The sequence below is a fragment of the Catharus ustulatus genome, chromosome 4 (genome assembly GCF_009819885.2).
Source record: "Catharus ustulatus isolate bCatUst1 chromosome 4, bCatUst1.pri.v2, whole genome shotgun sequence".
Taxonomy (NCBI): domain Eukaryota; kingdom Metazoa; phylum Chordata; class Aves; order Passeriformes; family Turdidae; genus Catharus; species Catharus ustulatus.
This window is the reverse complement of record NC_046224.1, coordinates 1,255,525-1,281,810: the sequence shown is the minus strand read 5'-3', so window position 1 is coordinate 1,281,810 and position 26,286 is coordinate 1,255,525. Positions and strand designations below refer to the sequence as shown.

The following is a 26,286-nucleotide window of genomic DNA, read 5'->3' as shown; positions in this document are numbered from 1 at the left end:
AGCCAGGAGCCTCATCAATATTTCAGGATGCAGCCAGGAAAGCCTGGCAGCTCTCAGGGCTCCATGGCAAACAAAAAGCTGCAGGAGGGAGGATGCTCCAGCCCCAGCACTGCTGCAGGGCACAGAGTTTCCTCTCAGCACAGCATTTCCTCCTCTGTTCAATACCAAGCACTTAAAGAACAAAAGCATCTGAGGCTGCAAGTGTGGGGTCACCAGTTCCTGCAGCCCCACGTGGAGTGGAGCAGATGCTCTGAGGAGCAGGAAAACCATAAAGCACTTTGTTGGTGTGACACTGCATGGGAGCAGGAGATCTTGTTTCCTTCAGATCTTGTTATCCCCAGCCCTGCTCCTGGGCTCCCTGCAAGATACTCAGTCCTAGATTCCAACATGGAATATTCAGAGCTTTCCTCTTTTTGTCTTGTATCGTTATCATTGTTCAGATAATTCCAGAGAAGGGATGGGAAAAATGCCACACAGAGAGAAAAACAAAAAAAAAAATAAAAAAGAGAGTAATTACACTTAATGGCTAAAATCTGGAATGAAACATCTTGCCTGACCTTCAGAAAATTGTCACAGAATGTTTGGGTTGGAAGAGAGTTAAAGATCATCTCACTCCTGCCATGGGGACACCTTCCACTGTCCCAGGATGTTCCAGCCTGGCCTTGGACACCCCCAGGGATGGGGAGGTGTCAAACCATCTCCTTCACCTCATCAATAAGATGGAGATCAGTCTCTATCCCACCCTCCCAGACAGGTTTTGTTCCTCAGAAGGATGAGAGCATTCCCAGAGAGAAGCATTTCTTGGGAATATCAAATTGCAAGCAACAGCAAGAAAGGGGAATTTGCTGGTTGGGACCATTCAGTTATTTCCCAAAAAAATCACTTCAAATTCCACCTCCTGTGGGTAGCAGGGCATCCAGAAAGGGAGGGAGGATGGAGAAAGGATGCAGGGAGGATGGAATGAGGATGAAATGAGGATGGAGGGATGGATGGAGGAGGATGCTCCCACTCCCACCGTGCCTACAGAGATAAATCCTGGCAGTGAAACCCATCTGCTCCCCCTCCCTCCCTCCCTCCCTCCCTCCCTCCCCAGGCAGAGCAGCAATGGATCCCAGCATCTCCTGCATCCCTGAGGGACAGATATTAGCTGCTTACATAAGGAATCAACAGCATGGAGCTTCCAAGGGCTCCAAAGCCCTGCCCCTTAATGCCAGCAGAGATTACAGCAAATCGAAGGAGAGTGGAAAGGAGAGGGGCTGGGGGTGAGGTTTTGCTCACAGCAAAATGCTGCACTTAATGCACTCTAAATCCCATCTGATTTCCAAAAAAAAAAAAAAAAGAAAAAAGGAAAAAAAAAAAAAAGCCTGGCCTGTATTAAAGTGATGTCAGTGAGGTGGAGTGACTCAGGGAGGGAGTGGAGATTTAGGGGAGGAATCCAGACTGTGAGAACATTTTGGAAGCAGAGCAAAAGGAGCCCCAAAAGGGGTGCAGATCTGCCTTTCCAAACCTGATCAGCTGCTGGTTTTGAGCATCCAGGTTTAGATGCTGTGTCTGATAAATGCTCACACTGCACAACAAACACAACCTGCTCCTCCCAGCTGCATTCCCAGCTCAGGGCTCAGCGATTTCCCTTCATTTCTGCTCCCTCTTCAGGCTGCCTGACTCCACAGCAAGGGGCTCCCCCAGCTCCAGGTGCAATTCCTGCTCCTGCTTGGGTGAGGATCTGATGGAATCAGCTCCAACCTGAGCACATTTCTGCTTTTCAAACTGAAATTCTGCCACCCACCCACCCCTGCCTGGACTCTCTTGGACAATTTGGGTCCCAACAGCCCCACCCTGGAGGTGACAGCAGCTCCATAATTTCAGTTTCTTTACAGCAACTTCAGGTTTTTTACAACTTCACCTTTTTCTGGTTGATTTATCAAATCTCCTTCCAGCTAACACCAATGGGTGTTTTTTTGGTAATTCCTGCTCCCAGCTGGATGAGGATCTGATGGAATCAGCTCCCAGCTGAGCACATTTCTGCTTTTCAAACTGAAATTCTGCCACCCAGCCACCCCTGCCTGGCCTCTCTTTGATAATTTGGGTCCCAACAGCTCCACCTTGGAGGTGACAGCAACTCCACAACTTCAGGTTTTTTACAACTTCACCTTTTTCTGGCTGATTTATCAAATCTCCTTCCTCCTAACCCAAAAACCAGTGGGTGTTTTTTGGGTAATTCCTGCTCCCAGTTAGGTGAGGATCTGATGGAATCAGCTCAAACCTGAGCACATTTCTGCTTTTCAAACTGAAATTCTACCACCCAGCCACACCTGCCTGGACTCTCTTTGATAATTTGGGTCCCAACAGCCCCACCCTGGAGGTGACAGCAACTCCATAATTTCAGGTTTCTTTACAGCAACTTCAGGTTTCTTTACAGCTTCACCTTTTTCTGGCTGATTTATCAAATCTCCTTCCATCTAACCCAAATAACCAGTGGGTGTTTTTTGGGTAATTCCTGCTCCCTGCTGGATGAGGATTCTGATGGAGTCAGCTCAAACCTTTTCAAACTGAAATTCTACCACCCAGCCACACCTGCCTGGACTCTCTTTGATAATTTGGGTCCCAACAGCCCCACCCTGGAGGTGACAGCAACTCCATAATTTCAGGTTTCTTTACAGCTTCACCTTTTTCTGGCTGATTTATCAAATCTCCTTCCACCTAACCCAAAAACCAGTGGGTGTTTTTTGGGTAATTCCTGCTCCCAGCTGGATGAGGATCTGATGGAATCAGCACAAACTTGAGCACATTTCTGCTTTTCAAACTGAAATTCTGCCACCCAGCCACACCAGCCTGGACTCTCTTTGATAATTTGTGTCCCAACAGCTCCACCCTGGAGGTGACAGCAACTCCATAATTTCAGGTTTTCTTTAAACCCAGAGCAGCAGTGGAGCCCCAACCAGAATTTGCACATTTTTTTAAACTTTTATAAATTTACAGTTTTTATTTCTAGCCTGAAGAGCTGCACAAATTCACCAGGCTTGGCAGAAGGGATGGAACAGGTGGGAAATGCTACAGAGAATCCCTGGAATCAACACTGTGCTGGGAAGATGGAAAATCCTGACTCAGGAGCAGCAACTCCTGGAGGTGACAACTCCATAATTTCAGTTTCTTCACAACTTCACCTTTTTCTGGCTGATTTATCAAATCTCCTTCCAGCTAACCCAAAAACCAGTGGGTGTTTTTTTGGTAATTCCTGCTCCCAGTTAGGTGAGGATCTGATGGAATCAGCTCCCACCTGAACAGATTTCTGCTTTTCAAACTGAAATTCTGCCCCCAGCCACACCTGCCTGGACTCTCTTTGATAATTTGTGTCCCAACAGCTCCACCCTGGAGGTGACAGCAACTCCATAATTTCAGGTTTTTTACAACTTCACCTTTTTCTGGCTGATTTATTAAGTCTCCTTCCAGCTAACCCAAAAACCAGTGGGTGTTTTTTGGGTAATTCCTGCTCCTGCTTGGGTGAGGATCTGATGGAATCAGCTCAAACCTGAGCACATTTCTGCTTTTCAAACTGAAATTCTGCCACCCAGCCACACCTGCCTGGCCTCTCTTTGAATTTGTGTCCCACCCTGGAGGTGACAGCAACTCCATAATTTCAGGTTTCTTTACAGCAACTTCAGGTTTCTTCACAGCTTCACCTTTTTCTGGCTGATTTATCAAATCTCCTTCCAGCTAACCCAAAAACCAGTGAGTGTTTTTTGGGTAATTCCTGCTCCCTGCTGGATGAGGATCTGATGGAATCAGCTCCAACCTGAGCACATTTCTGCTTTTCAAACTGAAATTCTGCCAGCCAGCTACACCTGCCTGGCCTCTCTTGGACAATTTGTGACCCAACAGCTCCACCCTGGAGGTGACAGCAACTCCATAATTTCAGTTTTCTTTACAACTTCACCTTTTTCTGGTTGATTCATCAAATCTCCTTCCAGCTAACACCAATGGGTGTTTTTTGGGTAATTCCTGCTCCCTGCTGGATGAGGTTCTGATGGAATCAGCTCAAACCTGAGCACATTTCTGCTTTTCAAACTGAAATTCCTCCACCAGCCACACCTGCCTGGACTCTCTGATAATTTGTGTCCCAACAGCCCCACCCTGGAGGTGACAGCAACTCCATAATTTCAGTTTCTTCACAACTTCACCTTTTTCTGGTTGATTTATCAAGTCTCCTTCCAGCTAACCCAAAAACCAGTGGGTGTTTTTTGGGTAATTCCTGCTCCCTGCTGGATGAGGATCTGATGGAGTCAGCTCAAACCTGAGCACATTTCTGCTTTTCAAACTGAAATTCTGCCAGCCAGCCACACCTGCCTGGACTCTCTTTGATAATTTGTGTCCCAACAGCTCCACCCTGGAGGTGACAGCAACTCCATAATTTCAGTTTCTTTATAACAACTTCAGGTTTCTTCACAGCTTCACCTTTTTCTGGCTGATTTATCAAATCTCCTTCCACCTAACCCAAAAACCAGTGGGTGTTTTTTGGGTAATTCCACAACAACCAGCCTGAGCTTGGAAAGGATCCCAGAAAAGGCTGGAAAAGACTCTGGGATCACTGAATCCAACACCAAATGCACACCCAGGTGTTCCTCCAACACCTCCAGGCTCAGGCAGAAACCCAGTGCAGCCCCAACCAGAATTTGCACATTTTTTGAACTTTTATAAATTTACAGTTTTTATTTCTAGCCTGAAGAGCTGCATAAATTCACCAGACTTGGCAGAAGGGATGGAACAGGTGAGAAATGCTACAGAGAATCCCTGGAATCAACACTGTGCTGGGAAATCCTGACTCAGGAGCAGCCACCAAGCACAGAAAAAAAAAAGCCTTGAGAAAGGCAGGAAATAAGAAATAAAATGTTGGTTTAAGAGCTCTGGAGATGAGTTATTATGGCACCAACTAATTGTGTTAATTGATCAAGGCTGACCCTTCCTGTGCACACATCACAGAGCAGTTTTCTCCAAAAAAAAAATTCAGAATATAGAGGAGGGAAAGAGCAGAGCCACCAGCACTGTGGGAGCCAACAAGAATTAATGGTCTGTAGTGGTTTTGCTTTATTAATTTGAAATAATTTTTTTTTAAATATTTTTTTTGGTGAGATAGAATTAGGAGGAAGGTAAAATATTTTTTTTGTGAGATAGGATTAGGAGGAAGGTAAAATTGGTTTAATTTTAAATGGTATCAAGTGAAATTTTATTATTAGGAACTATAAGAAAAAAAAACCTTAGAATAAAATTTTAAGCTATTTTTTTATACTAAAAATGTACAGAAAATAATTTAGTTAGCTTATTATTTTTAAAATAATTTTTTTACTAATATATTTGGAAGAGGAGAATTTTTTTTTTGTTTATGGAGATTTTTTTGTGACTCTGATGTTACAGAGAACGGAATTTTGATTCTCATGTAAAAATTATTTACAAATCTTTACAAACCACCACATGCTCCCATTCCACGCTGAGATCACAACTCACAACTGAGTGAGGGAGGAATATTTCACCACCCAAACCAATAAAAAAAGAGAGGGAAATGCCATTTTTAAGAGCATCCAAGGGTCAGATCCTATATCTGATAAATAAAAAAACCACAAAATAAATTTAATTTTAAAAAATATAAAAATAAAAACTTTTCAGAGGGCTTACCATTGGCATCCTGGACTCCAGTGAGTGCCCCCACTGCTGCTGCAGTCTCCCCAGACAGGACAATCTGTCCCCCTCCCTGAAGGGTGGCCTCGGCCAGCGTGGCTACGGCGTGGGCAGCGGCTTCACTGGGGGAGCACAGGGGGGACAAGGGTTAGAAAAACCAAAAAAAATCCAAATAAAACCATAAAAACAGTAATTTCACAATTATAAGCAGCAAGTTACAACACAGAGTGTGATCAAAGGTGTCTGTTCTGTCACCATCTGTTGAGGGTGGGGCAGTGATCCTGATCTCTGTGGGAGATATTCTGCTAATGGGCATCCATTGAAACCAGCTGGGGCAGTGTTCTTTATCTCATGGGATATCTCCTGTTCATGGCCATGGTTTATAAACCAGCTGGGGCAGTGTTCTTTATCTCATGGGATATCTCCTGTTCATGGCCATGGTTTATAAACCAGCTGGGGCAGTGTTCTTTATCTCATGGGATATCTCCTGTTCATGGCCATGGTTTATAAACCAGCTGGGGCAGTGTTCTTTATCTCATGGGATATCTCCTGTTCATGGCCATGGTTTATAAACCAGCTGGGGCAGTGTTCTTTATCTCATGGGATATCTCCTGTTCATGGCCATGGTTTATAAACCAGCTGGGGCAGTGTTCTTTATCTTTTCACAACCCATCCTTCCTCCAGCCAGTCATTTTCTGCTCATGGCCATTGAGTCCCACTGTGGCACTGATAAAATTACTGCATCCCATTGGGAGTTGCTCCAGCCAGGGGGAAGAGCCCAACATTTCTTACCAAGATAAAAACAGAGGTTTGGGACACTAAGGGAGCCCCTTTCTCCACTGGACTCCAGAGGAAAACCGGATTTCTCCACATCCCCACTGGAGCTTTAGAGGGAAACTGCACCTTGTACAGGTGCCAAGGGCAGCTCAGCAAACCTGGGATCCGGTGTGACCCCATGCCCAGCCTTCCCACTGCTAAAAAAAAATCCAGGTAGGGAAATCTGGAATGCTGGAAATGTGCAGGATAAAATCCTGCATGTTGGATTTGGGGAGATGAGGCTTTTTTCTGTAACTCCAGTGTCCTGAGAAGATAATTTGCTTTAAAAATAGAATTTTACAGGGAAACTATTAGTAAAAAAAATCCTATTTGACCAACCTCATGTGGCAGAAATATCTGCATCACAAATCAGACACAGTTCTAGGTGTGTTTGGGATTCCATCCCAACAGAGATTTGGGAGCAAACTGGGATCAAAATGATTCCTTCAGCAATTTCTGGTTGGAACAAGGTCTTGGAGCTTTATTCCAACCACCAGCAGTGGAATATTTATTCCAAACAAGGTTTATTCCAACCACCAGCAGTGGAATATTTATTCCAACCAGGTTAATTCCCACCAGGTTTATTCCAATCACCAGCAGTGGAATATTGATTCCAACCAGGTTTATTCCAACCAGGTTTATTCCAACCAGGTTTATTCCCACCACCAGCAGTGGAATATTGATTCCAACCAGGTTTATTCCAACCACCAGCAGTGGAATATTGATTCCAACCAGGTTTATTCCAACCACCAGCAGTGGAATATTGATTCCAACCAGGTTTATTCCAACCAGGTTTATGTGTATTCTTGTGCCCTGGCTGCTCAGCCAACAGCCTCTAAGCAGGATCCTGGTTTGGATGAGGGGAATTCTTGTCCACACCTCAGCAGTGGGAAATCTCCTTCAGTGCTGTGATTTCCTGTCCCTCAGGAGGTGCCACAGCCATTCCCAGGTTTTAGGAACAGCAGGATGAGTTTAAGCAGCTCAGCAGAGCTGTGCAAAGATATTTTGTCCTGCTGGATGGACATCTTAAATCTTGCTAAAAACCCTAATAAACACCTAATAAACCCCCTAATAAACCCCTAATAACCACTGCAGCTCCTTCAGCTTTTTGCAGAAAGAATGGAGAAAAAAACAATGGCCTGTGGAGAAAATTCTGATTGTGAACAGAGCGGGAATCAGGAGCTGTCCTGCTGCTGAGGGAGAATCTCTCAGCATTGCACAGTGTTAGCTGTGGCAGCTGTGGCCAGGTACCTGTTGAGTGCCATGGTGACAGTGGCTCCCTGCTGCATCTCCTGCGACGCTGCCACCGCCGCCTCGGCCAGCGAGGCCACCGCCTGCGTGGCCTCCGAGGCCTGCGTCGTCTGGATCGTCATCTCCCCGCCCTGTAGCGTCGCCCAGTTCTGCTCCACCTGCCAGGAGAACACAGGGAAGGGCTGCAGGGTCAGGTAGAATCCCTGGAGGGGTGGCTGCTCCCCAGAATTAAAGGTAAGGATTGGGTTTGGCAGAGTGTCTTGGGTTGCAATACAGGATGTGACCAAAAGTATGAATTCTGTCACCATCTGATAAACCAGCTCCTCATCTCCATGGGATATCTCCTGTTAATGGGCCAGCTGTTAAACCAGCTGGGGCAGAGTTCTTTATCTCCATGGGATATCTCCTGTTCATGGCCATGTTTTATAAATCAGCTGGGGCAGTGCTCTTTATCTTTTCCAGACCTATCCTCCCTCCAAAGGAGATAGCTCCTGTTAATGGACCATATTTTATAAACCAGCTGGGGCAGTGATCCTGATGTCTGTGGGATATCTCCTGTTAATGGGCCAGCTGTTAAACCAGCTGGGGCAGAGTTCTTTATCTTTTCACAGCCCATCCTCCCTCCAGGAGATCTCTCCTGTTCATGGCCATTGAGTCCCAGTGCATGGCTGATAAAATTCCATCATCCCATGGGGAGTTGCTCCAGCCAGGGGAGGAGCCAAACATTTCCTACCCTGATAAAATCTGAGATTTGGAACATCAGAGCAGCCTTTACCTCTGGATCCCAGAGGGAAACCAGACCCTTCCACATCATCCCTGGAGCTTCAGAGCAAACTGCACCTTGTACAGGAGCACTGCTCCAACTGAGCCACATCTGTCACTGCAGGAGGATGCAGCCACCATGGGATGGGACTGCTACCAACACCCTGCCTGACGGGTGTCAGGTTGTACTCTGACTTTGTCAGGGTTTGGGGTTTGTTCTTTGTAATACTGTATTTCTATTTTAATTTCCCTAGTAAAGAACTGTTATTCCTAATTCCCATATCTTTGCCTGAGAGCCCCTTGATTTCAAAATTATAATAATTTGGAGGGAGGGGGTTTCCATTCTCCATTTCAAAGAGAGGCTCCTGCCTTTCTCAGCCTGTCCTCCAAACCAGGACACAATTCAGCAGTGTCCAGCTCTGAGGTTGGGAAAAAGGGAGGGAAGGGTGGGATTCAGGTGGGGATGTGGCTGGACACTCCAGCCCTCCATCAGCCATGAGGCTCAAAGACCCAAAAAATCCCCCAAAACCCAAAAATCCCTCTTTTCCTACCAAATCCTCAACAAAACAGGGCAGCATTGTTTTGCTGTACCCAAATTACAGCCAGCAGTTTGTTCATTAGCTGTGTTTAATGGCCATCAATTAAAACATTTCCACCTCACCACAAGGAAAAACTTTGACCTTCCACCTTCCTTCTCTTCCATGGGGAGTGGCAGAGCCCTGGAACAGCTGCCCAGGAAAGCTGTGGAGTGTCTCTGGAAACATCCCAAAGTCACCTGGACGTGTCCCTGTGTCACCTGCCCTGGGGGACCCTGCCCTGGGTGATTCCCAAAGGTTTCCAACCCCAATCTTGTGGAATTTTGTGTTTCTGCAGAGCTGGAGCCCCAGCACAGATCCCTCAGGGTTGTGTTTTCCTCCCTGTCTCTATTTGCACATTTTGGGGATTGGTCCATCCAGGGTTTATTTGGACAGCACCTGTGACTTCAGATGGGATTGAACCACATTGCTTTAATAAAAGGCTGGAAATGTTCATTTATCCCAGTATTTAAAATTCCCCTTCCCACAGATAATTTTCATATTACCCAAAGTTCACCCAGCTGCTCATTTTCCCTCCTTATTTTCATGTGGAGCTTCACATGATAATGATTGCATGGCCACAAAATCCACCAGGATGAGAAGTAAAAACAAACTTTGGACAAAAAAAAACCATCCCCATAAACATTTTAGGATGCTCCCCAATTTCTGAGACACACAAATAAAAATGCTGGAGGGGATGATGGAAAAAACACCTCAATTTGTTGGGGTGGAGATGGTTAAAAAATCCATAAAAGCAGAGGTGACTTGAGGCTCAAAGTAAAATTTTGCACAAGGAAATTTTGCTGCCTTTGGGCAAAGGTTTATCCCAGGATGGAGAGGGAGAAGCTGAAATTGGGGGTGGGAAGAGAGATCCCAGCTGTGCTTTGGAGATCCCAAGGTGTTCCAGAGCAGGGATGGAATGAAAAAAGAAGGAAAAGGAGCTGGGACTGTCCCCACAAAGGTGGAGCTGCTGAGATTCTACAGCTAAAAGAGTGTGAAAGGATTTTAAATATTCAGATCCACCTTGCACTAATCCAGGTGAGCCCCACCCAGCCTTATTTGTGCTTTGGAACATTTCCTGCAGCTCTCAGGAGATAAAACTGGTTCCTGAAACTCTTCAAAGTGTTTCAAGGACACTCCAGGCTTCCCTCAGAGCTGGGAGCAGGGATTGTGGCCAGCAAAGCTGTTCTGTGCTGCCACCTCTCGCTGTGACAGCCCAGCCAGGCAGCAGAGGGACAGAAAGGGACCTGCAGCCAAATTTAAAGGTGGGGTTGGAAGGCAAGAGGGCAAAAAAAAAATCATCTTTGTAATTTTAAGGGAATGTTTCTTACACCCACAGAAAGAATTGGATTTTTAATGTATTATTTGATTTTTTTTTAAAGAGGAAAAAGAAATGTTTGCAAGTTTGAGCGGTCAGATTTAGGTATGGAAATGCCAAAAAAACCCCCAAAAAACAAATAAAAAAAACCCCCAAAAAACCAAAAACAAAAAATCAAAAAAAACAATAGAAAATAGAAAACCCCAAAAAACCAAAAACAAAACACAAAAAAACCCCAAAAAACAAAAACAAAAAAAACCCCAAAAAATAAAAAAAACCCCACCACAAACAAAAAAACCAAAAACCCAAAGAAACCCTAAATAAATAATCTATAGGAGGTATAAAAAATATGAAATTCAGACCTAAGATTGCACTATAATTGTGTTTGTAGAATGTTGAGTGGAAATAACAATTCAGCACTTTCTGCATTAAAAAATCCCGTATAAAAAAATAAAAAAAACCCATTTTTCCCCCTGTTCTGTTAGCCCTGAACTGGGCAGCCTGGCTGCTTGCTTTGGGTGCTGAGATGTCCAAGGAGGCTCAGCCAGGAGCTTGGGGCAGGGTCTCACCTCTCCATCAGCCACTGCAGAATAATTCACTTGTGCCACCGTGACCGTGGTGGGCAGCTCGGAGGCGTCGGCCAGCGTGGCCACCGTGGCACCAGTGCCAACCTGTGCAGGAGGAAAGAATGCATCTGTTACTGCAGGGAATGCCCACTCAGGAGAAGTGCTCTGAGATGGAAAAGAATCAAGGAGTTTATTGGGAGGTGTTGGATGCAGGGAGGTTGGGGGTGTCCCATCCTTGGAAGTGTCCAGGACAGGGCTTGGAGCAGCCTGGGATGGTGGGAAAAAAAATCCCTGCCCATGGTAATGAGAGGAACTTTATTCCAATCCCTTCAAATGGTAATTTGCCCATGGTAATGAGAGGAACTTTATTCCAATCCCTTCAAATTCCACGATTCTGAGATTAATTGTAATTGCAGAGCTCACAGAAAACACAGAGCTGTCAATCCCAAGGTGGATGTTAATCCATGGCAGGCCCAGACTGGAACCAAGTTTTGCACATCCCTCGTGCTGTCCCTGCCTCCATGAAGGCCTCAGCATCCTCCAAACCTCAGGAAAAGCAGCTGTGGGAGCAGGGTGGACTCAGCTCCCTCCTCCCACCCAGCCAGGCTCAGAATTCCCTCCTGGCTCCCCATTCCCTGGGTCTCATCTCCAGGCACCTGGCAAACATGAGCTCATCCTCAATAGCCCTTTGGAAATGAGCTTTTTCCCCATTCAACAGCTGGGAAAGGACAAAGGCAGGGAGATGGGCAGCTTTGTGTCTGAGGAGCATTAAAAATAAATGCCAGGAAGTCAATGGGATCTCAGGTGTCCAGTGAAAGGATATCAGTCAAAGGGAGATTGTGTGGACAGGTGAGCAAAGAGAACCAGCCTGGCAGGTCTGCTGGGCCTTGGTGGGGGACAGAAAACTGCCACAGCCACTGAAAAGCTTCATTTGGGGGGAAAAACCTCACACCCCCAGGTTTTATCTTCATTATGTCTGAGATGCACTAAAAATGGGATGCTCAAACAGGACTGGACTGGGCCAGGGGTGGTTTGGAGGCACAGGGGAAATTGAGATTCAAATCTCACTCCCACAAAGAGTTTGTGGGAAGTTTCAAGAGAAAATCTGATTTTTTTTGCCATCCTGAGGTGCCAGAATCTGCCTTCCCACACAGGGAAAACTGCAGCAGTGCTGAGCTAAGAGCAGGGTGAGAGGAATCCTTGTTCCACGAGGACAAATCTGTGTTTGTAATAAATATAACACACTTCAGGTGCCAGATGAAGACCAGGGGCACAGAAATACCTGATCTGCTGATTAAATTGAATTTCACACCATTAAAGGAAGGCAGTTCCACCAGCCCTCCTGCCACTGCCACCACAGGGGCTGTGTGGTGGCACCAGGGACTGGATTTGTTTTAGGTAGATTCACTAAAGTCAGCTCAAATCCCTGAAGGGTTTGATCACATCACAGAAATCCTTGCACTGGAGAACAGGGGGTGGGAGTTGGGAAGAGAGAGGATGAGGATGGATTTCTGTTGTGAGGTAAGTGCTTGGTTTGCAATACAGGATGTGACTAAAAGTGTGAATTTTGTCACCATCTGTTAAAGCAGCTGGGGCAGCGATCCTGATCTCTGTGGGATATCTCCTGTTAATGGGTCATGTTTTATAAACCAGCTGGGGCAGTGTTCTTTATCTCCATGGGATATCTCCTGTTCATGGCCATGGTTTATAAACCAGCTGGGGCAGTGTTCTTTATCTCATGGGATATCTCCTGTTCATGGCCATGGTTTATAAACCAGCTGGGGCAGAGTTCTTTATCTTTTCACAGCCCATCCTCCCTCCAGGAGATCTCTCCTGTTCATGGCCATTGAGTCCCAGGGCATGGCTGATAAAATTCCATCATCCCATGGGGAGATGCTCCAGCCAGGGGAGGAGCCAAGCATTTCCTACCCTGATAAAATCTGAGATTTGGAACATCAGAGCAGCCTTTCCCACTGGATCCCAGAGGAAAACCAGACCCTTCCACATCATCCCTGGAGCTTCAGAGCAAACTGCACCTTGTACAGGAGCACTGCTCCAACTGAGCCACATCTGTCACTGCAGGAGGATGCAGCCACCATGGGATGGGACTGCTGCCAACACCCTGCCTGACTGACGGGTGTCAGGCTGTACTCTGACTGTGTCAGGGTTTGGGGTTTGTTCTTTGTAGTGCTGTATTTCTATTTTAATTTCCCTAGTAAAGAACTGTTATTCCTATTCCCATATCTTTGCCTGAGAGCCCCTTGATTTCAAAATTATAATAATTTGGAGGGAGGGGGTTTCCATTCTCCATTTCAAAGAGAAGTTCCTGCCTTTCTCAGCAGACACCTGTCCCCCAAACCAGGACAAAGATAAAACAAAGGATGAGTTTAACTCCTGAATTTCCTTACACCACCTCCCTGAGGCAGACTGTGCTGGGAATGCAAATCCCAGGGGGATGTGCCTCACCTGGATGAGGGACACGGTGCCATCAGGGTTGCTGAAGGTCTGTACCACGGTCTGGGAGGGCACCAGGTGGGCGATGCTGTGCGTGGTCGTGGTCTGCGGGGTCTGCTGGTCCTCGAAGGCGTACAGCAGGTCCTCGCGCCCGTGCTGCTTGTAGCAGTTCTTCACAATGGTCCTCAGGGCCTGGGTCCAGGACACCTTCCAGCAGCAAGGGACAGGGCACAGTCAGCCCAGGAGCAGCACAGTGCTGGGGTTTGCATGTTTGTCTTTGCTGGGGTTTGTGGGGTGGTTTGTGACAATTCGCAAACAAACAAGCCCAATAATTAATTTCCCTCTGCTCATCCCCTCATTTCTCCAAGGAACTCAGCTTGCAGAGCCACCTGATCCTCTGAAGATATCCCTGCCACCTGATCCTCTGAAGATATCCCTGCTCAGTGCAGAGGTTGGATGAGAAGACCTTTGAAAGATCCCTTCCAACCCAAACCATCCAGTGACTCTGAGCAGAAAACCAGATTTGGGAAAGCACCAAAATGCTGCCCCAGCACCATTCCCAGCCTCCCCACCCTGAACCAGCCTCCCCAGGCCCTGCAGCCTCCACACCACAGTGCCTTCCTTTCATTATCCCTGTGACAGATTGGCAGAAATTCCACTCAAAACTTCTTCACCCAGCTCTCTCATTTTTCCTGACTCCACTCCTGCTGCTCTCAACATCAGCATTCCTTCCCTCCTTCAGGAGGCCATGACACAAACTCTTTTTTTCTGTCCCTCAAGGCTAAAACCACTCCCAAAGAGCAGCCTGCAGCCCCCTGTGCTGCATGTGGAGGCAGGCAGGAGACACCCACCCTCTGCTTCTGCTCCTCCGTGCGCACGTCGCTGCGGACGTTGGCCCAGGGAATGTCCTCGGGCCACCAGATGGGTTTGCAGCTCTCCTTGCCCCAGCCTGGCTTCCCACGACCTGTGGAATACTTCAGCATCTCAGGGATGAAGGCTCTCAGCTGTGCCTGGAACAGTAAAAAGGTTGGGAGGTGTTTAGGAATTCACATCTCTGGTAGTTTTGTTGTACGGAATTATTGTGTTCGGTTTCCATCCTGTTGGAGCCATCAGCTGGAAGGGGCCTGAGTGCCCAAGGAAGGTGGGAAATTCTTTGTCATCTTCTCCCCAAGACACCTTGGCAGCAGGTGGAAGAGAAGAAACCAAATTAAATCAGCCAAAACAAAATTACAACACCAAGGCACAAGCGCCCGATGTGTCGACACTTCACAATTCAAACTCTACCAGCAAGAGAATGAGCCAACCTGAAATGGAAAAAAACCCAAAAAATCAAAATAACCCATTAAAAACCTCCACTCTCAATGTCCCTAGAGTGGCAGGAACTCAGGCATGAGCTGAGGTGACTTTTACAGAGATGCTGTGACTGCTGAAATGTGGAAAGCACAATCTCACACTTCTCCAGCCAAAATAAACCCAGAACTCACACAGGGTTTTGTGACAGGATTGGGTTTGTACAGGCACTCCTTGGAGCACCAGGAAAGGGCTGCTTCAGCTGCAGAGCAGGAAGGGGAGAGCTCTCCTTATGTCAAGAGAAAAATCACATTTAGAGCTTTAAACCCTGCATTTAAGAGCAGCTCCCTGCACCCCTTCAGAGCTTTTAGAGAAAATTATTTCATAGAATCATGGAATAATTTTGGTTGGAAAAGACCTTTCAGGACCCTGTCCCCAAGTGCCACATCCACAGGGTTTGAAATCCCTGCAGGGATGGGGACTCCACCACTGCCCTGGGCCCATTCTGATGTTTCAAAACCTTTTTAATGAAGAAATTTTCCCTAAAATCCAATTTAACACCTCCTGACCCAGCCTGAGGCTGTTCCCTCTCCTCCTGTCCCAGGTTCCTGGTGAAAGCAGAGAAATAATTCCTTCACTGAGCACTTTCTTTACAAATATATAGTTTATATTTTAAGGGAGGAAAGAACTTGTTCTTCAGAAGCAGCAGCTGAGTTGGGGGAAGGAGGGAAAACCACAAAGGCAGGGAGCTCACTCCCAAGGATTATTATTTAGCAATAACTCTGCCCAATAATTTATTCAAATAAACCTGGTAACAGCAATTGCTGGTTTTGGGTTTTTTGTTTGGTTTTTTTTTAGCTGCCTGGTGCAAAAACAGTTAAAAGCTCCTCCCTTGCACTGCTCCTTGTTTCCAGCTGGATCAATTACTGGTCCATGGGAGCTGAGGGCTCAAGCTACTCAAGGTCCTTGTTAAGGAGGGCTTGTCTTTAATCCAGGGGGAGACAATCAACAGCACTGCCAGGAGAGAGAGGACCTGGTTAATTAGTGCCCTAACGGGGCTGTGCCACAGGAAATGTCCCCTCACATCCCTCAGGGCACAGCTGGGAACATTCACCTGCAGGAGCCACAGAACCACCCAGGAACCACCCAAAAATCTGCTGGAAAATAAAAAACCCAGTGGGACATTCCAGTTTGTGCCCTTGGCAGCCTGGAAAGGGCTCAGGTGACCCCCAGGATGGAGAATTTGGGAGAAAATGTGAGAAATGTGAGAAATGTTTCTTTGCCAGCCTTTCACACAGGCTCAGTGTTTTCACTTTTAATGTTAATTCAAGAATTAATGGTACTGAGCTCTCCCAGTCCCAAATGGAACTGCCCACAGCTGTATCCCAACTGCTCCCCAGAGCTGGAACAGAGCAAAATCTGGGCTTGGGAATTTTCTACACATCCCCACAGCTCAGCCTTGGCATCTCTGAGGGTCCATGCAGGAGCTGGGAGTGGGAGAGGGAAAAACAGGAGAGCTGGAAGTGAACAATCATCCCTGAATCCATCCCCAGAGCTGGAAAAGCAAAAACCCCACCCAGGTTATTGCTCTGGGAGCTGATTCCAGCAGGGATTCCCCCCCTGGAGCAGGACAGGCACCACAAGGATTTTTGAGAGAGCCAGAACAACTTTTACTGGCTGCTACAAGCATGGGGGTTTAAAAAAAGTCAAATTAAAGGACAATTTATCTGTTCATAAAACAGTGAGAGCTGACTGAAGCACTGAGCTCAGCTTGGTTAAACTCAGATTATCCAATTTTAATCCTCAATTACATCAACGAGGAACTGAGAACAAATTCAGGGGCAAACTCAGCAAAGTCCAGCAAGCACCAGGACTCCCCTCTGTAAGCCAGGTTTCTCCATTCCCAAGGTTTGAGAAACATCTTTGCCCAGGCAAATAAAGGCTTTATTTCCCTGCAGACCACTGGGGAAGCAGAGCAATTAAAAGGAGAGTTATTTTCACCTCCTCACTGATGACACCTGCTGAAAGCAGAGGCCTCATTTTTCCAGTCCCTGCCATCCTCATTATATTTATATTTATTTTTGTTCCACTTTTCCACGGGGTTTTGTGCAACTTAGTTGCAAAAAAGCTGATTTTTTAACTAGAAAATACAAATAATGGTACTGGAAGCTCTGGGAATCAAGATTCCCACAATAAATGATGTGCACAGCTCAGGAGAAACCTTTCCACAAAACTCTTTGGGCTGGCTGAGCAAAGGAGGAGGAAAACATTTCCATGGGAAACTGTTAGTGGTACACATGAGCAGCTCCTGCAGGAGCTTCAAAATCCAAAAAATAATTTTTGTCTTATTTGTCAGGGTTTGGGAAAATGATCTGTACCAGCCAAAGCACAGCATAGAATTTTATTCTGAGTGGGAGCTTGTCTGATTCCACTAAGAAGTGGAAATGGTGTTTGGAGCAGGGGGTGACCTCAGAAAAATCTGCACATCTCTGTCCTGCTCTGACTCCTCTTTGTGTGCTGCCCTTTCCATCTCAGCACTCCCTTGGGAAAAAAATCACCTTTCAGAGTTGTGGTGCTTCACCCAGAGCCACACCTGCCTGAGTTCAGCTCCTGCATCCCTGGGAAGATGATTTCCCTCCAGAGGAGCTTCCCTGGGGAGTCCCCTCCACTTTCTCCCAGCAGCAGCTCAGCAAGGGGCTGCACTTGGAGGGAAAGGGAATCTCCCACATGCCCAGGGCAGATAATTCCCAAATATCTCACTCAGGGTCTGATCTGGGGTTAAACCTTTGGTAAACTCCCCTCTGCTCCAATCCACAGCAAGAACCAGAGGAGGGAATGAACACAGGACACAGAAAGGGGATCCATGAGTGACCTTCCCAAACTCAGCACCCAGATTGTGACAAAGAATGGAACAAACATTTTCCCCCTTTCTGGGAGGTGCCAAACCCATCTCCAGAGGGAATGCTCCCAGCAGCCTGAGCTCTTTTTTTTATTTTGTCACAGAGAAAATCATCACCACTAACAAAGCTCCACATCCAACCCCGAGCTGAGCTGCTGCAGCCTCGAGGGACAGAGATCAGAGCCACACAACAACAGGGTGTGCCTGCCAACACCCAACACCCCTGGGTGGCCCTGACCTGCTCACCTGGGTCATCTTGTCCACGGAGACAGGGATGCCATCGATGGTGAGGGGTGGCAGCTCCGAGTTCACCTCCTGAGGGGCCGGGGCGTGCTCGGCCAGCGCCGACTCCAGGTCCTCCAGGATGGTGCTCTTGTACTTGCGCACCTGTGGGGAGTTGGGCTGGGGTAAACAAGGTGAGCAGCACCAGCACAGCGCCAGGGGGAAGGGCCAGCCACCCTCCCCAAGGTGCTGCAGAGCAGGAGGAGCAAACAGGGGCACAGCTGGCAGCAAACAGCCAGTGCCACCCCCCTGAGACTCAGCTGATGAAATTTGAGGTAATGCTGGCAAGGGGAGGGTGAGTGGGATGGAAGGGAAAGTTCTGAAGGCAGAACTTGTCACAGGGAAGGTCTGCAGCAAGGTGCAGGAAGTGAGAGCAGAGCTGAGCTCTGTTGTGTTGTTGTTTGGGGTTGTTTGATCTGTGGAAAGGGGGATAAAGGGGGTCCTTGTGGCTCTGCACAACAGGAGGGGACAATCCCAGGTCAGGATCTGGGACAGGAGCAGAGGGGACAGACCCAGGTTGGGATCTGCTACAGGAACAGGAGCAGAGGGGACAGTCCCAGGTCAGGATCTGGGACAGGGACAGGAGCAGAGGGGACAGCCCCAGGTTGGGCTCTGGGACAGGGACAGGAGGAGAGGGGACAATCCCAGGTCAGGATCTGTGCCAGGAACAGAGACAGGAGCAGAGGGGACAGCCCCAGGTCAGGATCTGGGACAGGGACAGGGACAGGAGCAGAGGGGACAGTGCCAGGTCAGGATCTGCTGCAGGAACAGGGACAGGAGCAGAGGGGACAGTCCCAGGTTGGGATCTGGGACAGGGACAGGGACAGGAGCAGAGGGGACAGTCCCAGGTCAGGATCTGGGACAGGGACAGGGACAGGAGCAGAGGGGACAGTCCCAGGTCAGGATCTGCTCCAGGGGCAGGAGCAGAGGGGACAGCCCCAGGGCAGGATCTGGGACAGGGACAGGGACAGGAGCAGAGGGGACAGCCCCAGGTCGGGATCTGCTCCAGGGACAGGAGCAGAGGGGACAGTGCCAGGTCAGGATCTGGGACAGGGACAGGGACAGGAGCAGAGGGGACAGCCCCAGGTCGGGATCTGCTCCAGGGACAGGAGCAGAGGGGACAGTGCCAGGTCGGGATCTGCTCCAGGGACAGGGACAGGAGGAGAGGGGACAGCCCCAGGCTGGGATCTGGGACAGGGACAGGAGGAGAGGGCACGGTGGGCACAGTAGGAATTTCCCCATGGAGAAGGTGCTCAGGGATTGGAACTGCCCAGGCAGGGGTGGATCCCAGCCCTGGAGGTGTCCCAGGAATTCCTGGGTGTGGCACTGAGGGCTCTGGGCTGGGGACAGGGTGGGGATTGGGCACAGCTTGGATTCAATGATCTTGGAGGTCTTTTCCAACCTCAGGGACTCTGTGTCATGACCTGCTCCAAAAAGATCTCTGAACCCACAGACTCCACCAGCCCTGCATTCCACAAACCCCAAACTCAGTTTTCCAGGGTTTTTAACACAACCTTCAGACCCCTACCAGGCTTCCAAGGCTGCCTTGAGCAGGGAATCTGCAGGGAAGGTGAGGGAATCCTTTCCTGCTCTCTTAGGGACACCTACCACATTCTCCAAGGGTGCAGCACCAAACACTTTGAAGACAGGGTTGGGTTTGGAGGGTGAGATGCACAGCACGATGGCCTGCTGCCCCACTCTGGTGGTGTACTCATCCAGCGTGGCCCTGAGCTTCCTGAAACACAGAAACCAGGGGAAAAATCAGGGGATGGCATCAGCAGAGAGCAGAAACACAACCCAGCTCCCTGGCACAAAGCACAGCCCCAGCCCCAGCTGCTCAGCTTGGCCACATGTTGAGTTTATTCCTCTGCCCCACAGGCCTGCTGTGCTCCCTGCAGCAGCTCAAATGTCAATTATTGTCCCCTCTCTCCTTTTCTCACTGATGGAAAAAGAGAAACCACCAGAGCAGCAAGAGTTTTGTTTTGTTGGAGCCCCTGAATGATTCATCACAAGAGGCCTGCAGGCTGAGGTTGTTTTACATCCAGAGCAATTCTCCAGCACCAAAATCCTGCTCAAAGCAGAGCTGCAGGGACTCAGGCTGCAGGAGAGGCAAGAGCTGGAAATATTGCAACAGCTCAGCACAGGAAACCCAGGTGTGCCCACACCTCCCCACCACAATTCCCTTGGGAATTAAAATGTCCCACTGGGTATTTGCTGCCTCTTGTTCCCTTCTAAGCAATGAAAGTCAGGAATGGTGGCACAAACTCCAAAAGCAAGAGAGAAGTGACATTTTCCTGAGAAAACCTGAGCACTGCATGAGGTGACAGCTCAGTCCCTGTCCTGGGCATTTCAGAACCAAAAATCACCACCAGATCCCAGTCAGGGTTTTGAAATTATTATTTGATTCCTAGTGCCAAAAAATCACCACCAGATCCCACACTTTGAAATTATCATATGATTTTCATTGCCAAAAAATCACCACCAGATCCCACAGTCAGAGTTTTGAAATTATCATTTAATTCCCAGTGCCAAAAATCACCACCAGATCCCACAGAGATTTGAAATTATAATTTCATTCCCAGTGCCAAAAATCACCACCAGATCTCACAGTCAGGGCTTTGAAATTATAATTTGATTTTCAGTGCCAAAAAAGCACCACCAGATCTCACAGTCAGGATTTTGAAATTATAATTTGATTTTCAGTGCCAAAAAATCACCAGAAAATCCTACAGTCATGGCTCTGAAATTATCATTTCATTCCCAGTGCCAAAAAATCACCACCAGATCTCACACTTTGAAATTATCATTTAATTCCCAGTGACAAAAAGCACCACCAGATCCCACACTTTGAAATTATAATTTGATTTTCAGTGCCAAAAAATCACCACCAGATCCCACAGAGATTTGAAATTATAATTTCATTCCCAGTGCCAAAAATCACCACCAGATCTCACAGTCAGAGATTTGAAATTATAATTTGATTTTCAGTGCCAAAAAATCACCACCAGATCCCACAGTCAGAGTTTTGAAATTATCATTTGATTCCCAGTGCCAAAAAGCACCAGAAAATCCCACAGTCAGGGTTTTGAAATTATAATTTGATTTCCAGTGCCAAAAATCACCACCAGATCCCACAGTCAGAGTTTTGAAATTATAATTTGATTTTTAGTGCCAAAAATCACCACCAGATCCCACAGTTTTGAAATTATAATTTGATTCCCAGTGCTGTGAAAATCAAGCACAAACCTGTGCTCAACTGATCAGAGTGAGAAAAAAAATGATGTTCTGTCATTATCTTAATGTAGCAAAATGAAGAATTTGTGTGAAAGGAGAAATAATTCCTTCACTGAGCAGTTCCTTTTAAAATATAATATTCACATTTCAAGGGAGGAAAGGATTTCTGTTCTTCAGAAACACTGCTGAGCTGGGGGAAGGAGGGAAAACCAGAATGAGCTGTGAAAAGCAGGGAGTTCACTCCCAAGGATTATAATTTATCAGTAACTCTGCCCAATAATTTAATATTAACTGCCCAGTGAGATCCCAAAGAGCAGAAAAAGCAGAAATTGGAATTTCACAGCAGCTCTGCTGTGCCTTGGGAGCCACCAGGTGGGCAAAGAGCCTCAGAGCAGCTGGAGGCAGAACCTGCACAGGGCTCTGCTGCCTCCACTGGAGGATTCCAAAACAACAAAAAAAGAATTTCAGCTCAGGCAGAAATCTCCCCTTGATGATTATTCCTAAAATTCTGCTCTAAACCCCACAGGGGTTTGCCCAATGGCAAAGGAAATTTGGATTTACAGGCTGGATTGATTCCCAGAATGGTTTGATCAAGCAGAAATGATGTTTTTTTTCTTGAGTCACAAAATCACTGCAGGGATGAGCAGAGCTGCCAGTTAACCCTTGAATCCAAATTAAAATAATCCAAACTAAAATAATCCAAATTAAAACACAACTCTTTGGGTTCCAGAAAGACATTCCCCCCCCCAAAAAAAAACCCAAAAACCAAAAAAACACCAAAAACAAAAAACCCCAAAAAACCCCCCAAAAATAACCAAAAAAACTCCCCAGGGAATTTTGTTTTGAACTTTCTGGGTTTTCTGGCACTGACCCCCAGGGGAAATCTGGTTTTGACCTGAGGTCTTGGAGAAGGCTCCAGATTTGGGTGATGGAGTTAAAATAATGGGGGTGTAGTGAAATAAAAGTGTGATTTTAGATGGTGAAGGGTTTGGGATTTGGGGTTTTTATAATGCAGTAATAGATATGGGTTTGAAATTTGAGCAGAATATTGTGATAGGTGTGGGTCTGGAATTTGAGGTTTTAATAATATAGTAATAGGTATGGGTTGAAATTTGAAGTTTTATAGTAATAGGTGTGGGGTTGGAATTTGAGATTTTAGAATACAGCAATAAGTATGGATTTGGAATTTGAGGTTTTAATAATATAGTAATAGGTGTGGGTTTGGAATTTGGGATTTTTATAATATAATAATAGATATGGATTTGGAATTTGAGGTTTTAGAATACAGTGATAGGTGTGGGTTTGGAATTTCAGATTTTATAATGTAGTAATAGATATGGGATTGGGATTTGAGGTTTTTAGAATATAGTGATAAGTGTGGGTTTGGAATTTTAGGTTTTCTAATACAATAATAGATATAGGTTTGGAATTTGGGGATTTTAGAATATAATAATAGATATGGGTTTGGAATTTGAGGTTTTAGAATATAGTGATAGATATGGGATTGGAATCTGAGGTTTGTATAATATAGTAATAGATATGGGTTTGCAATTTGGGGTTTTTAGAATATAGTAATAGGAATGAGTTTAGAATTTGAAGTTTTAGAATATAGTAATAGGTATGGGTTTGGAATTTGAGGTATTAGAATATAGTGATAGGTGTGGGTTTGGAATTTCAGGTTTTATAATATAATAATAGATATAGGTTTGGAATTTGGGGGTTTTAGAATATAATAATAGATATGGGTTTGGAATTTCAGGTTTTAGACTACGGTAATAGATATGGGTTTGAAATTTGGGGTTTTTAGAATATAGTAATAAGTATGGGTTTGGAATTTGGGGGTTTTATAATATAGTAATAAGTGTGGGTTTGGAATTTCAGGTTTTATAATATAATAATATATATAGGTTTGGAATTTGGAGTTTTAGAATATAGTAATAGATATGGATTTGGAATTTCAGGTTTTCATAATATAATAATAGGTATGGGTCTGGAATTTCAGGTTTTATAATATAGTAATAGGTATGGGTTTGGAATTTGAGGTTTTAGAATATAGTGACAGGTGTGGGTTTGGAATTTCAGATTTTATAATGTAGTAATAGATATGGGATTGGAATTTGGGGTTTTTAGAATACAGTAATAGGTGTGAGTTTGGAATTTGAAGTTTTAGAATACAGTAATAGGTATGGGTTTAGAATTTGGGATTTTTATAATATAGTAATAGATATGGATTTGGAATTCGGGGTTTTATAATATAATAATAGTTATGGGTTTGGAATTTGAAGTTTTAGAATATAGTAATAGGTATGGGTTTGGAATTTTAGGTTTTAGAATATAATAACAGATATAGGTTTGGAATTTGGGGTTTTTAGAATATAGTGATAGGTGTGGGTTTGGAATTTCAGATTTTATAATGTAGTAATAGATATGGGATTGGAATTTGGGGTTTTTAGAATACAGTAATAGGTGTGAGTTTGGAATTTGAAGTTTTAGAATATAGTAATAGATATGGCTTTGAAATTTCAGGTTTTAGACTACAGTAATAGGTATGGGTTTGGAATTTGGGGTTTTTAGAATATAGTGATAGGTATGGGATTGGAATTTGAGGTTTTTATAATACAGTAATAGATATGGATTTGGAATTTGAGGTATTAGAATATAGTGATAGGTGTGGGTTTGGAATTTCAGATTTTAGAATGTAGTAATAGATATGGGATTGGAATTTGAAGTTTTTTATTATAGTAATAGGTGTAGATTTGGAATTTCAGGTTTTAGACGTCAGTAATAAGTATAGGTTTAGAATTTGGGATTTTTATAATATAGTAATAGATATGGATTTGGAATTTGGGGTTTTAGAATATAGTAATAGATATGGATTTGGAATTTGAAGTTTTAGAATATAGTAATAGGTATGGGTTTGGAATTTGAAGTTTTAGAATATAGTAATAGGTATGGGTTTGGAATTTTAGGTTTTAGAATATAATAACAGATATAGGTTTGGAATTTGAGGTTTTAGAATATAGTAATAGATATGGATTTGGAATTTCAGGTTTTCATAATATAATAATAGGTATGGGTCTGGAATTTCAGGTTTTATAATACAGTAATAGGTATGGGTTTGGAATTTCAGGTTTTATAATATAATAATAGATATGGGTTTGGAATTTGGGGTTTTTAGAACATAGTGATAGGAATGGGTTTGGAATTTCAGGTTTTCATAATACAGTAATAGGTATGAGATTGGAATTTGGGGTTTTATAATAATAGATATGGGTTTGGAATTTGAGGTTTTTATAATACATTAATGGGTGTGGGTTTGGAATTTGAGTTTTTTAGAATACAGTAATAGGTGTGGGACAAGATGGAGTTTTGGGCACTGTCTTTCTTGCTTCTTGTTCCTTCTCCTCCTTAGTTTTTGGCAGTGCTTTTTACTTGGATAGAGAATCCCCCAGAGCAGGTCCCAGGTGTTTGGTCACTGGTTCCAAAGTACAAACAATGCAGTTTTAGTTTTAAATTGGACAGTTGGGCTTAAAAGATCTTGTAACGAACAAGACCCACCAACATTTTCTCTTGTTAGCTACAAGTGCTGCAAAAGTCCTGTGCTGAAATGAGACAGGTGAGTGACCCAGGACAGGTGAGAGCTCACACAGGACAGGTGAGAGCTCACACAGACAGGTGAGAGCTCACAGGACAGGTGAGAGCTCACACAGACAGGTGAGAGCTCACAGGGACAGGTGAGAGCTCACACAGGGACAGGTGAGAGCTCACACAGGACAGGTGAGAGCTCACACAGACAGGTGAGAGCTCACACAGGACAGGTGACAGCTCACACAGGACAGGTGAGAGCTCACAGGGACAGGTGAGAGCTCACAGGGACAGGTGAGAGCTCACAGAGGACAGGTGAGAGCTCACAGGACAGGTGAGAGCTCACAGGGACAGGTGAGAGCTCACAGAGGACAGGTGAGAGCTCACACAGGGACAGGTGAGAGCTCACACAGGGACAGGTGAGAGCTCACACAGGACAGGTGAGAGCTCACACAGGACAGGTGAGAGCTCACAGGACAGGTGAGAGCTCACACAGACAGGTGAGAGCTCACACAGGGACAGGTAAGAGCCCCCAGGACAGGTGACAGCTCACACAGATGAGTCCCCCAGCCCAGGTGATTTCCCCCAGCCCAGGTGAGTCCCCCCAGCCCAGGTGATTTCCCCCAGCCCAGGTCAGTCCCCCAGCCCAGGTGAGTCCCCCCAGCCCAGGTGAGTCCCCCCAGCCCAGGTGAGTCCCCCCAGCCCAGGTCAGTCCCCCAGCCCAGGTGAGTCCCCCCAGCCCAGGTGAGCCCCCCAGCCCAGGTGAGTCCCCCCAGCCCAGGTGAGTCCCCAGCCCAGGTGAGTCCCCACCTGAGCAGCCGTGTCTGCTGCCTCTTGCGGATGGACGGGTTGGACTCGAACACGTGCGGCCGCTTCCTTTTCTTGCCCGTAGCCACGGCTGCGGCTGCTGCCATCCCCACAGGGCCTGAAAGCAAAGGGAGGGACATTCCAGAACCTTCTGTGCTCACCTGGCACTCATCCTCACATCAACACTGCTGCTGAGTCCAGGCCAGGGAGAAAACTCCCAGATTTGAGGTAAAATCATCTGTGAACTTTGAATATTTCATCAATATTGAAATATTGATATTCCAAATTTGAGGTAAAATCATCTGTGAACCTTGAATATCTCATCAATATTGAAATATTCATATTCCAAATTTGAGGTAAAATCATCTGTGCACTTTGAATATCTCATCTATATTCCAAATTTGAGATAAAATTATCTGTGCACTTTGAATATTTCATCAATATTGAAATATTGACATCCCAAATTTGAGGTAAAATCATCTGTGCACTTTGAATATCTCATCAATATTGAAATGTTGATATTCCAAATTTGAGGTAAAATCATCTGTGCCCTTTGACTATTCCATCAATACTGAAATATTGATATTCCAAATTTGAGGTAAAATCATCTGTGCACTTTGAATATTTCATCAATATTGAAATATTGATATTTCACACAGTAAAGGGTTTAGAATTTGGGGGTTTGAAATATAGTATGGGTATTTTTAAACACCCATATTTAGTATAAATACCAAATTTATAAATATTCAAATACAGGTATTTAAAAAATAGAGACAA

The 26,286-nt window shown here is 45.6% G+C and overlaps 1 protein-coding gene across 3 annotated transcripts in view; it reads right to left on the bottom strand.

Annotated features, from left to right (window-relative positions):
• The window catches only part of LOC116996015 (nuclear respiratory factor 1), a 71,628-nt gene that overhangs the window by 29,296 nt on the left and 16,046 nt on the right, over window positions 1–26,286 (bottom strand). For all 3 annotated transcript variants that reach the window (XM_033059181.1, XM_033059182.2, XM_033059179.1), the window contains exons 3-10: window positions 25,513–25,627; window positions 19,492–19,618; window positions 17,848–17,988; window positions 14,264–14,422; window positions 13,425–13,619; window positions 10,962–11,063; window positions 7,738–7,895; window positions 5,668–5,792 (exon numbers count right to left, since the gene is read on the bottom strand). In XM_033059181.1, the coding sequence (XP_032915072.1) occupies window positions 5,668–5,792; window positions 7,738–7,895; window positions 10,962–11,063; window positions 13,425–13,619; window positions 14,264–14,422; window positions 17,848–17,988; window positions 19,492–19,618; window positions 25,513–25,627 (1,122 nt within the window). The remainder of the gene's footprint in view (window positions 1–5,667; window positions 5,793–7,737; window positions 7,896–10,961; window positions 11,064–13,424; window positions 13,620–14,263; window positions 14,423–17,847; window positions 17,989–19,491; window positions 19,619–25,512; window positions 25,628–26,286) is intronic.